At 41.7% G+C, this 13,789-nt stretch overlaps 1 protein-coding gene across 1 annotated transcript; it reads left to right on the forward strand.

The window, feature by feature from the left end:
* The first annotated feature begins 5,808 nt into the window (after window positions 1-5,808).
* On the forward strand, window positions 5,809-6,402 carry LOC106804482 (laccase-15-like). The gene is made up of 2 exons (XM_014805654.1): window positions 5,809-6,208; window positions 6,338-6,402. Exons 1-2 carry the CDS (start codon window positions 5,809-5,811, stop codon window positions 6,400-6,402), a joined length of 465 nt encoding a protein of 154 aa, XP_014661140.1.
* The last annotated feature ends 7,387 nt before the right edge of the window (window positions 6,403-13,789 follow it).

The raw sequence follows: 13,789 nt of genomic DNA on the forward strand, positions 1-13,789 counted from the left end.
TGCGCCATGCTTTCTCAAATGAAGGTCGATACTCTGCAGTCTGCAGACTCTGCACCATACTCTCTCAAATGAAGGTCGAGTATGCCAGCACTGAAATAAAAAATGAGGAGTGGCTTGTCAATGCAATGAGGGATTTCTTGAACGACAAGAGGTACAGATTATTCCATTGCAAATTAATTTTGCACTTCTTATATATATAAGGTACCTGCCTAAGCTACTCTAAGCATTTTAATTAATATCACTGGGGTAATCGAGAGCCCTAGCCTTATTATTGGCATCATCAATGTATTTGCCTGAGCTAATCATTCCAATTGTTAATGCTTTTTAAGATCGGTGAAACATGTTGGTTTTAATAAATTATACCTTCCCTTCTTCTAAAAAGTATATACTAACTCTAGTAGGTACCTTCCCTTCTTAAAAAACAAAACTAATTGTTGAGAAACTCAATTTATGCAGCATTTAACTTTTAAGCCGATCTGAGCTAACATGGTTTTGTTCAATAATGCACTTCTCTTTGTAATGTTAACTGCTCAATTCATGACGAGGAGAATGTACAGTACATGAAAGACGGCCTGATGGACCGTACCCGATATGCATCACGACTGGTTTCTACGCCGTTTCTGAGGATGGAACCTGGAACTGGATGCACTACCTGGTTGCATTGTTCGTTCATCGTGAGCTACACTCTATCGCCAGTTCGCCTTACCATTAGTTATAAACATTAATATGGAGTGCGTATATGTCATCAGTGTGAACTATCGCATGGATCGTATCTCAGAGTTTGAGGCAAGGGAGCTTTATTTCATACAGATCGTATATCAATGAAGATCGACAAGGACTCCATACTCAGAAACACAACACTCACATGATGTAGTGGCTAAAATACGCTAACTCAGCTCGTGCATGGTTTGGTTCTGCTTTCTCCTAAATGCACTAACTCAGCTCTTCAGCTGCCATCCTTCCCAGTAGTTGAGCTTCACGAATAACATGCGCCACAAAGGAGCGGCAAGGAAGATGAGCTCAAAACATTTCCAGCATCATCAGGCATTCGGACTCGAGGATCGCCTGGTCCGACCAAGGGGAGGCATGCTGGATTCACTCTTAACTATGAAGCACACTGGAAACTCTATTCGAGAATCTTATTTCATGTTGAAACAATGTTCATAATTCATAATAAATCCTCTCCATTCTCCCTCATTCTAAAAAAATCATTTTTCTCCATCTCTAAAACATAAAACAAAGTATAATAACAATAAATGAAGTGAGGATGAAGTAGCTAACCTTGACAACACTTTGGATGAGTGAAATCCCCACGGAAATGAGAAAAAAAATCGGGCAACACCTCCCTGAGGTTCCTTGCTCGCCATAGAGGAGCCCGAAGCTCTCGGTCTGGTGAGTGGCTCGGGCTTGGGGAGGAAGAAGGTGAATTTATAGGCGAGGAGCTTTGGTCTTGGTTGGAAACACCAACTGAGATAAAAGCCCCTTAGTCCCGTTTGGAATTCCTAACTCGGATTGGGGGGGGGAGGGGGAGGGGAGCTTTTGTCCCGATTGGTGTTTCGAACAAGGACAAAAAGCTTCCAACGTCAGTGGTCAGATTTTTAGCCGTTACAACTGGGACAAAAGGGAGTGCTTTAGTCCCGGTTGGTCTTTCCAATCAGGACTAAAGCTCCCCCGTCGGTAGCCGTTGGTGGTCCATTTTTGATCAGGGACTAATGGTCCTTTAGTCCCGGGTCCAAAGTTAACTGGGATAAAACAAATGTTGGATGGAAGGTGAGTTCTCTACCTGTGGTTCCTACTATTTTTATTTCGTCCTTATGTCTACTGACAATTTTGCTATATATGGTGCCATTCTAAGTGTCCTTTTGTGGTCAGCAATCTGATCCACTGTGCTATATAGCTTGTCTGCTGGCCACATCATAGCGCGTGAACCACGACGGAGGACTACAGTGGGCGCTCAGACATCCTGCATTAAGTCTGAGGTGAGCTGCCTTCCTCCTCAGCTCATCATAAGTTAAATGATGCCTTACAGTGAGTGACATGGGCCAATGGCAATCCTGCAAACTCAAAATCACATTTTGAATCATTTTGGGAAAAAGAAGAGCGTCCAATTTTGACTTCATATGCAAAAATTGCGCCTGTTTTATCGAACACTATGCAAGCAAGTTATGCAAAAGGCGCTGACCGAAGCTTGCAGACGGCCCAGTACAAGTCAGATATTTGATTTTCTGCTCATGTACTCTGCCTTTGTTCCTATTTCTTTCAACTGTTAAACATCCATCGGTCATGATGTGTTAAGTACCTTTATTTATTACTTAATATAGCATGTCTCATCTGACTATTGCCATAAGGTTTCCATACACTACACACAAGACCTTCAGGAATTCTTGATTGCTTTCTGGAATGCCCGATGGTTATTATACTGAAGAATTTATTAATTAAATGGCCATTGACAATGACACATTTGTTGGTTCCTGTAATAACAAATAGGCCGCCCACCATGTTACATTAATAAAAAAACTGACATGTTGATTAGAAATACTAACATATATTATGCCTTTCCCCATGTCAACCTTGTCTGGGTTCCTCGTTGAGGCCTCGAACCAAGCTCTGGTTCATCGATATCTAGCTAGAAGAAAGCTCTGGAACTAGATAGTCTTTCTCTTAGTCTAGAAGTGTCATAGGAATCTAGTCTCGCTCGTTGTCGTCCCAGCTACCTACCCCTCTAAGGTTAGAGTATCTTATGTCACCACGGCCACTGCTCCGTCATCTTAACCTGTTGATATACTAAGTAACATTTTATCATTCAATTCTTCGATACGTTTTAACCATTGTGCTTCCTCGTGGAAGTTATACGATACCTCGGAATACTTTTGTCACATCCGGTTTTAAAATTAAACCAAGTGCTACCTATATGTACACTAGTAGAGAATTGGCTTTCCATGCGCTCCCTTTTGTCCGGGTTTAAAGTTGGCCCGGGACAAAAGGTTCACCAATCGGGACTAAAACTCGGTCACTTGTGGGGGGCTCACCAACCGGGACCTTTTATCCCGGTTGCAAAGGCTAGTGGAAAAAAAAGACTCTGAGAGGCCTTTTATCCCGGTTTGAAACACCAACCGGGATAAAAGACCCCCCCTTTTATCCCGGTTGGTAACACCAACCGGGATAAAAGGGTCAAGAGCCTTTTATCCTGGTTTGTAATACCAACCGGGATAAAAGGGGGTCATTTATCCCAGTTGGTGTTTCAAACTGGGATAAAAGGGTCCCCAACGAGGTGACTGGAAGGTGACTGGAAGAGGATTAAATCCTCAAACCCTTTTATCCCGGTTTGTAATACCAACCGGGATAAAAGGGGGGTCCCCCACGAGTTAATACAAAAGGATAGCATCCCCTACATAGTCAGATGTGGTATGCAGGTGGGATGGCAAGGAAGCTACGCGCGAGGCTGGAGGTTGTGGGTTCGAATCCCACGAACCGCACACGCGCATATTTCGCATGAAAAATCGCGTGACTTGTGACTTGTGGGGGGCCTCCTGGGAGCTCAGGATTTTTTTTTGCAGCATCCAACCGGGATAAAAGAGGGTCTTTTGTCCCGGTTGAGTGACCCGGGATAAAAGATCCCCCCCTTTTGTCCCGGTTGGTTTATCCCGGATGGATTTTCAGGATATTTGCACCCTACCAACCGGGACTAAAGCCCAATTCTCTACTAGTAGCATGCCACGATCAAGTTTCATACATACAGTGACATTATCAGTGAATAACAGTAACAGTATCACGTAACGGAATATAAATAAAAGCATACGAGTCTATTAGAGTTATACAGCTTAATCTTGGAAACGGAGGCTTCAAACTTCACATGCAATCAACTGGGGGTTGCGTACGCCTAGAACTCACCATCATCTTCAAAAAACTTCACACACCTTCATCTTCTGAGCAACAGTAAGTAAGGGTGAGTACACTTATGGTTGGTACAAAGCAAGACCATAAGAAATAACTAGAATAACAATTTAAGTCTATCTTCAATGTTATTAATCATGTGAGGGTCTAGGTCGCTCTTGACTGTGAGCATGGCTAATATATCAGTTTTACACTCTGCAGAGGTTGTACATCTTTACGCACAAGTCGCGTAAAAGTTCAGAAGGACTTTAGACCCAACCATGCTGTGCAAAAGTAGGCACTTATCACACTACCGAGGTGTGACTTCATAGGGATACTACAAGGCCTTTACAAAGATTCCTTAATAAGAAGTAGCCTGCTAAGGTTTCCGGATCAGTAGTAGAGCATAAACCTCTCTCAAGATTGCAAATCTACCATAGAGTAGATTAGTCTTAGGGCCGGGATATACCTCATCTGCCACCGCCCCTCTTGCCCTTTCGGTAAGACCGCTTCAAACTAGTCTCTAATCAATTAGCCAAGACTAGAGCCATGTAGTTCTTGTGGTTGCACTGTTTACCTAGGTGGTCCCTCCATATTCCTATTAATGCATTGTATTCTTGTAAAATAAGCATAGATAGAAGGATGGTTAGGGACACTTACCTTTCTCCAAAGAAAGTTACTCTTACTACTCTTCAACTCTTGCTCTCTTAAAACCCTTAATCTTCAAATCTTTTGAACAGTTATCCTTCTACTCAAAGCAATCATTGGCACAACCATACAAAGCAAACAAACAATTACAACTAAGAACAATACATCAATTAAAGAAAAACTTTAAAAGAACGTACTAAAGGATAGGGCTCGATTCTAGGACCACGAAGGCACATAAAACACTAAGAATGATGGTACCGTTGAAATAAACATCTATTGGACAAACTTTTTGTAAAGGAAAAGACAAGAGCTATATGCTGCAGTTTATTTCTAATTAGCAAACATATATAAATGATACTTTTAGAAAATATCCTAAGCGAGAGTTAATTCAAATTATATTTGTATCTGAAAAGACGATGTAAAACTTAGTCAACTTTTATTTATAAATATTCATGTACAAGTTATGCCATTTTAACATTTAAATTTGAATAATAAACTATATGTTATCTGTCGCATCGAACTAAAACAAGTTATAATTATGAACTCATTTATGTTGATATTAGTCAAATTAATACTTGCATAAAGAAAACCGTTGTACGAATCTAATTAGCTTTTAATTAGAAAAGATGAGTAAATAAGTATTAATCAAAAATTATATCATATTTATTATCAAAAACATGAAACTTGGCGAAACAACGTTACTAAACTATAGCTTACAATTAGAAGATTAACACAACAAGAACCGACTAAAACGAAACTTTGGTTGAGAAGATACACTATCAAAAGATTTGAGTTCATAAAATAAAAGAAACTATGTGCTTCATACATTTTAATTAACGCCGGGCTATTCTCCGAGTTCTACCTAAAGATTGCTGGGCACAAATTCACTGTGGTTGGTGCCGATGCCAACTACGTCAGCCCATACACCACGGACGTCATCGCCATCGCGCTCGGCGAGACACTGGATGCCTTGGTTGTTGCTGATGCGGAACAGTCACAGCTCTGCCGATGATCCAGCAGGACTAATGTCAGATCGTGGTGCGGAAGAAGACGAAGAAGAAGATAATGGTCCATCCGGTGATGTGCCAGTAGCACCTGAGATGCCTGATATACATGACACAATTACATCTTACTACTTCCACAGCAAATCTGACCAACCTGTACCAAACGGTGGTCCCTCAGCGAGTTGATGAACGTTTGTTCATCGTGCTCAGCCTATGTTTAATATGTCAGCATGGCCAGTCCTGCAGGAGGGGTGATCACAATGAGACCATCCTCATCGCAACCATGAACAACGTTTCCTTCCAGCATCCCACGGGGAAGACGCCACAACTAGGAGCACACTACTACCACACTGGAAGCGTGGACTTGATGCAAGAGCTTCCCGACAGACCACCAAGGGCATTCAACTTCACTGACGAAGCCTTAATCCCGTATGGGTCCAAGGAGATGCGCCTAGAGCCATCGTATAAGGCCACGGTGGTGCAGACCACAGCAGTTCTACAGGGCGATTCCGACCCGATGCATCTACATGGTCACAACATGATCCTTCTTGCACAGGGGTTTGGTAACTTCGATGCCTTGAAAGATGTTGCAAAATACAACTTGGTGAATCCACCGGTGAAGAACACCGTACTTGTCCCAAATCTTGGGTGGGCTGCCATCCGATTTGTTGCGAACAATCCAGGTGTGTGTGTAAGATTTATTTGTGTTAGTAGGGTTTCAAAGTCGAAGCTCTCATATCTAATGCTTGTCTTATATGATTTACAGGGCTATAGTTCATGCATTGCCACTATGAGTTCCATTTGACTATCAGTATTGATTGTGGAGGATGGTCCAACAGTGGACAATCTATCGCTCGACCACCTGCTCATTTTATAACATATTGTGGTCATGACGACAATCTCCTTCCAGATGAATTGTGCCTCCAAACTAAGAAGGATGCATGAAATCCAACGCATAAATGTAGTGCGAAATATTACTGCAACCGCTATTTTCTAAATTAACTCATGGGTGGCCCACGCTAGTACCTAGATTCAAATATGCGTGTTCATACTACTGTATCGTCTTGACTCTATGAATAATGTGAGGCCAATTATACGAGAATCCCCTTTTATATCCATATATGCATAGCTTTGTTTTTTCTATATTCGATTTTACATTTGCACCGGCTCATATGTCCTATTCGCACTGATGCAGAATACGACCGACACAAATAGTGAAGTAATCAAACTGGTTCTGTTGTACCCGGCACATTAACTTAAATGTAACAGTGTCATTCCACACCACCGCATATATGACATATGCTAGACCAGTGTCACAGCATTGGACTATCACAGGAAAACTTACTTCCACAAAACCAACAGGTTAGATCATTTTCTGATGAAATCATCTGAAACTAGTACTTCCTCAGGTCAGAAATATAATACGCACGCAGTTAGTTGAAATTTCTTGTGGGACCATCATATATATATATTCCCAGCCCAAGGGAGTATACACAGTGTTTTATTATTGGTGGCCTCTCAATTTTTTTGGTGATCATGTACGCAAGGTTTCATCCTGCGATATAAGATTCAAGCTAATTGACGTGAGCATATTCCATTCCACGTTATTGCCTCAAGTATGGAAACAAGCTGTTTCTTTCTTGTGACTACTGCTGAGTGGGGCAAAACATGACTCAATCTTAGATCTCGTGAGCAAATTGTTGACACAGTCTTGTATTCTATTATGTCAAGTACGTTCCAGCATTTATATAAAAGTTGAGCTCATGACTTACGAGTCATATGTAGGGGTGGTAAAGGGCCCTCTAATTTAGCCTAAGTAGGGGTGGTAAAGGGCCCTCTAATTTAGCCTAACAAATTTAAGGATCGGGCTCAATAAGAGCCAGGTCAGAATATTATATTATTTTGAACTAAATAGATAGGTCTGAGTTGGATTGTGAAGGAGGCATGAGGATCATGATCCATTACCACCCCTAGTCATATGTGCAAGAGATTGGTTTATGGTTATCAAGCAGGTATTAACTACTCCCTCCGTCCCAGAAAAAATAAGTCGTTTTAGGATTGTCCTAAGTCAAATTTTTCTAAGTTTCACAAAGATTATAGAAAAAACTACATATATTTATAGATATATTTATGGTATGAAATAAGTACCATTAGATTTATTTGACATATATTTTTATAATATACGTATAATGCTATAAATATTGATACTTTTCTCTATATATTTGATCAAAGTTGGGAAAGTTTGACTTAAGACAAACCGAGAATGACTTGTTTTTTTGGACCGAGGGAGTATGCTCTATATTAGCGTTGTATTTTGTAGCACATGATAAAAATATAACCTCATATGGATCCGTTGGTACATATAAAACCATTGGTGCAATCCAAGGAACATAAATATATATAGCCATTGCTGCATTTCAATCATCATATATTCAATACATATAGATCCATACATTTCAATTGCATACAATAAACTTCATTACTAGCGCAACCTACTAATCACAGCCACACGAGCAACTGTCTCCTGAATCGCCAACACAACTGCATGATCAGCCACTGCAATCACAGAGTTATGATGCCTCGCCAAAGCAAGCCATCAAGCCTCCATCATATATACACAATACTATACGCAGCCACCACTAGTAGAGAACTAGGCTTTAATCCCGGTTGGTAGGGTGCAAATATCCCGAAAATACATCCGGGATAAACCAACCGGGACAAAAGGGGGTTTTTTTATCCCGGGTCACTCAACCGGGACAAAAGACCCCCTTTTATCCCGGTTGGTAATACCAACCGGGATAAAAGGGTCGAGAGCGCCGACGCTTCCAAAAAAAAAAAAATTCCCGAGCTCCCAGGCAGCCCCCCCACACGCGCACGCCAAAGCAAGCCATCAAGCCTCCATCATATATACACAATACTATACGCAGCCACCACTAGTAGAGAATTGGGCTTTAGTCCCGGTTGGTAGGGTGCAAATATCCCGAAAATCCATCCGGGATAAACCAACCGGGATAAAAGGGGGGTCTTTTATCCCGGGTCACTCAACCGGGACAAAAGACCCTCTTTTATCCCGGTTGGTAATACCAACCGGGATAAAACGGGTCACCACGGCCGACGCTGCAAAAAAAATCCCGAGCTCCCAGGAGGCCCCCCCACAAGTCACAAGTCACGCGATTTTTCACGCGAAATATGCGCGTGCGCGGTTCGTGGGATTCGAACCCACAACCTCCAGCCTCGCGCGTAGCTTCCTTGCCATCCCACCTACACACCACATCTGACTATGTAGGGGTTACTATCCTTGGGATAAAAGGCTCTTGACCCTTTTATCTCGGTTGGTGTTACCAACCGGGATAAAGGGGGGGTCTTTTATCCCGGTTGATGTTTCAAACCGGGATAAAAGGCCTCTCAGAGTCTTTTTTTCCCATTAGCCTTTGCAACCGGGATAAAAGGTTCCGGTTGGTGAGCCCCCCACCAGTGACCGAGTTTTAGTCCCGGTTGGTGAACCTTTTGTCCCGGGCCAACTTTAAACCGGGATAAAAGGGGGCGTATGGAAAGCCAATTCTCTACTAGTGCACGCCCACTTCCATTTAATGGAACCCGTGATCCCACCCTAGTTTTCATGAGGCGACCATCCCCATGTGACATATACGATTGCTAGACAATGCCATGCGCGGAATATGCACATGCCAGTGCATTTGATTCGATTCTCACGTCTAGCATTCTTATAATTTCACCTACACAGCAAATGTGATTTTGGTAAGGCCCCGTTTGGATCCCTTCATTCGAAGGAATTGGAATCTACTTAATGGAGTAAACTAATTTATCTTGGAACGTGGCATTCCACAACCTTCCAAAGTTTAGATATAAGCCTATCTTAAATTCATAGGGTGTGAGATGGAAATCGATTCTATAGATTATGATTATTAGAATGGAATTCAATTCTTATAGCACGCTCTTGAACTCGCTTCCCTATAGTAGAAGTGCAGCACATAAGTATCTCTCCCATATCACCAACAATAATATACTAATATATTCCACATACAATTATATTAGCTTAATTAATTTGTGTCTAAATTATGATTATTAGAATGGAATTCAATTCCAATGATCCAAACGGGACCTAAGGGATATTTTTCTTTTAAATTCACCCGTGGAGGATCCCTTAGTTTCAGCTCGTAACAGCAACCGGTATTAAGTGACCCCCCGGACCGTCTATCCACCACACATATACCAGCTTAATAAGTTAGACCCATTACTAATACTAATATTAGTATCGAGTCTTATTTTGGCTGGTATATTTGTTGGAGATTTATAGTGGTTTCTCTGGTATAGTAGTGAGTCCTCGCCGGTGAATATATTCCCTCTCTTTCTTCCTCTCTGTTGCTTCGCTCAAGGTACATCGTAGTAGTTCCTCTCTGTTGCCTCTAACTGGTAAAACTAAACAGAGACCCAGTGTCAACGAATTTTGGCACCTCTTAAAATCTGATTAGTACACATTTTTTTACTATACATACATACATACACACATATATATTGACCAGCTTTAACGCCTTGTGGAATTGGATCTAGCTATCAGCCTCACTGTAATCCTGCCCTTGGCTGCTAGCCTGCTACTCCTGCACCACGTGGAAAGGAATATATGCGTAGAAAACATAATCCTGTTCATAGCTGCTAGCCTGCTACGCGTGCACCACGCGCAAAGGAATAGACGTAAAACAAAGTGAAGGATGCCCAGAGAGGGTGCTTTGTCATCGTCCAATGAATCTGAACGGGATGCATTGCTCAGTTGTTCAGCTACTAGTGCATAAAATATGATAGTGGCATTGCATGAGCATCAAGCTAGTAGGGTGACTGAGCTGAGTGAGCACAGGTAACTTGGTGCCAACGGTGAACAGTAATGCCAAGGCCACGCACACTTCAGGTCTCGCGGTCATAAACAACAACTATTTGATAGAAAAGAAACCAATCGGGAATCTTGGAGATTTTGTAGTAGTGTTCAATGTCTTATAGCGGCTTATCTCCTAAGCTGAACATTCCATCATCTAAGCAAGTAGAAGCTGAGAGGGATTTACACCTACCGCTACACACAGTATCTTCCAGGATTCTCGAGTATTTTTTTATTGCCAATGACCATATAGCTTCCCTCCTCTAGAAATTTCTTCAATAGGCAAGGGGTTTTACCTCTATGAAATGTCCCTATCTGAGTACAAAAACGTCGACCACTTCGAAAATGATGAACAAAGACAGCAGTCGTTGGTGTCCGAAGAAAAAAAATTAAAGATGCATTTTTATAAATTTTAAACTTCTTGTGCCTCTGGACTGGCTCGATGGTCATATTTTCTAAGTACAAGTTTATATGACGACTTATGAATTTGTTCAAAACTACATGTTCGAATTTGTCCACCATAGCACCCGCTGATTGCTTGATGAGAACCGGTTATGATCTTCAGATAACTTGCTGCAGATAGCAATAATTACTGCAACCTGGCAAATAAAACTTAAAGCCAACCACCATCTTTAATCCACAACTTGAGAATCGAGGGTTCATCTAATCACACTCCCTCATAACCAACCAACACAACCTTATCCTGAAGTTAAGGATAAAACTTTAGCATGTCAAAAGCCTTATCCTGAAAGTTATGATGCTATTCCATATGCTCAAGGTTTTAAAGTTCCAGAGTTCACCAAATTTACTGGGGAGGATAGCAGAACTACATGGGAAACGTTAGCCAATTTAATGCAAAATTGGGCATTTTTGGTAGCCTTGATCATTTAAAAATCAGAATGTTCCCTTTGTCATTATATGGTACGGCTTTGTCATGGTTTTCAGCATTACCTTCAAATTCTATTCATATGTAGTCTCAATTAGAGCATAAGTATCATGAACACTTTTACAGTGGTGATAATGAATTGAGGCTATCTCAGTTAACATCGGTTTGGCAAAAGCCTGATGAGCCTGTTGCTAAATATATCAGAAGGTTTAGAGATGTAAAAACCAGTGTTATAATTTCATTATTTCAGAAAAAGATCTTGCTGAATTGGCACTTAATGGTTTGAGATCTCATATTAAGGAAAAATTAGATGGATATGAATTTCTTACCATTAGTCAAGTTCTACAAAGAGCTTTGGCTTAGGAAAACTGAACTAAAGATAGTCGGCTCAAATCTGATTGTCCTAACATGCATATGTTGAATTATGACTCCTCGGACCATGAGAGTAAAGAAATTTATGCCGCTGAATTTGCGTGGTCATCTAATGACAAAGCAAACACATGTGCTTCTCTCAAGCCGAGTCATAAAAATCGGCAAGAGGAAGTTAAATTCATTTTTGATGTATCCAAGTGTGATAGAATCTTTGATGAGCTGATGAAGCTTGGAAAGATTAAGTGTCCTCATACTATACCTCTAGCTGATGAGTTGAAGCGGCATGCTTATTGTAAATGGCATCATTCTTTCTCTCATGCTACCGATGATTGCAATGTGTTTCGCCGTCAAATACAATCGGCCCTTAACAAAGGTCGTTTGTCTTTTCATGATATGCAAGTTGATCATAATCCTTTTCCAATAAATGCTCTTGAATTGCCAAATTCCAAGGTGCTTATTTGGCCGGATCAAGCCGAAAAGGCTAAAGGGAAGAACATGATCATTGGTGAGGAAAGACTTGAGAAGAAGGTGCAGAAGAAGACCCCTCAAGTTACAACAAAGACTTCAATGCCCGGGGGCAAGATAGAAGCAAGAGGGCTGGTTGTGCACCGACTGGTCTGACCGGTGTATCCAGCAAGCTTGGAAATTCTTCCAAGGCTAAGAGAAGATGAGGCTGAGCTTCGAGGAACTTTTGGCTAAATATAAGAAGAAAGGAGTGGCTTAGAAGCAAAATAATCGGTCATGTAACACTAGGGATGCAAAATCACCACCAAGTCATCAAGGGTGACAAGGACCTCGCCAACAACAGGGTAATTGTGTTGTTGAGCCATATTCTTTTGTTGGGCCATATATGCCATTTTCTTGGTCATATTCTTACTACTATGCACCTAGTGATTATAGTAGTATGTACATGCAACCATATATTATTTCATACCCAAACTATGATACATTACCATGACCGGTTGCTTGCAATAGTGATCTGGTTAAAGGTAGTGCATGTGCTGGTGATAAACAGTGTGAGGGTAACAACAAACAAGGTTCTAAATATACACAGCCGAGGTGGTGTCCCTCAAGCTTATCTCACACTCAAAAGACAAGACTATAGAGAATGCGCAAGAAAGAGGTAACGGAGCAATTAACTAAAGAGAAACCGGCAAGGTCGACACGAATCAGAAAAGAGTGGAGGCCAAAGCGGGTAAATTTAGTTTCAACTTGAGTAAATCAAGTATTATGACCGATAAAGCGTTATCTCCCTTAGAAAAATATATATGGCCGATGCTTTGTTCATCATCGTCCTTAGGCAATTTTGGACTAGGAGAGTATTTTTTGGCATGTATCCTTTGCCAAAAAATAGGGGGCATGTGTTGGAGCCCAAAAGTGGCAGGTCTAGGAAAACCGGTCAGACCGGTTTGGTCAAAATGCTCAAAAGGCAAATTGGACTTCACCATTGCGTAGCTCTTGTCAAGATGATCAAAATGCATATGTAGAACGTTTGATTTGGAGTTCGGATGAGAGAGTTATGACCGGTTTCGGGTTGTGTAAACTGAGTTGGAGTTGTGTTTTAGCATGAGATTTGTTAGTGTTTCAACTCCGTGAAGAGCAAGACCTCCCCTCCCTATAAATATGAAGGGCCACGACCAATTGAGTTAGATCCAATCGATCAAAAACCAATCTATCTTTTATGGTTTTTACCTTTCTTCCTCGTTACCCCACTTTTCCAACCCCATGTGCTGTTCTTCTTCTGTCTCCATTGCATAAGGAGGCGCCCTAGATGGCCTGCCGAGCCTAGGGCAACCCAAGGTGAACCTGCCCTAATGGGGTCCCTCCTGGGTGGGCGTTCGTTGGATCCTCGCCGGGCTCTCCGGTGAGACCAGTCTGATCGGCCTGCCATACCTGTCTGACTGGCCTCCGCATCGACGTAGCAAGGAGCGTCTTTGCGGGGCGCACGTTTGAGTGCTTTGATCTATTCCAGGAGTGAGGAAGAGCACGAGGAACACTTGAGGCTAGTACTCCAGAAGTTGAGGGAGCACCAGCTGTATGCTAGGTTTAGTAAGTGTGAGTTCTGGCTAAAGGAGGTTTCCTTCCTTGGACATGTTATCACCAACGGTGGAATTGCAGTGG

This window comes from Setaria italica, chromosome VIII, assembly GCF_000263155.2.
Source record: "Setaria italica strain Yugu1 chromosome VIII, Setaria_italica_v2.0, whole genome shotgun sequence".
NCBI classification, from domain to species: Eukaryota; Viridiplantae; Streptophyta; class Magnoliopsida; order Poales; family Poaceae; genus Setaria; species Setaria italica.

Coding starts and splice junctions, on each gene's coding strand:
- LOC106804482 (XM_014805654.1), top strand. CDS start 5,809: ATGAACAACGTTTCCTTCCAGCATCCCACGGGGAAGACGCCACAACTA. Junction 6,209..6,337: donor ATTTGTTGCGAACAATCCAG/GTGTGTGTGTAA, acceptor TTTGACTATCAG/TATTGATTGTGGAGGATGGT.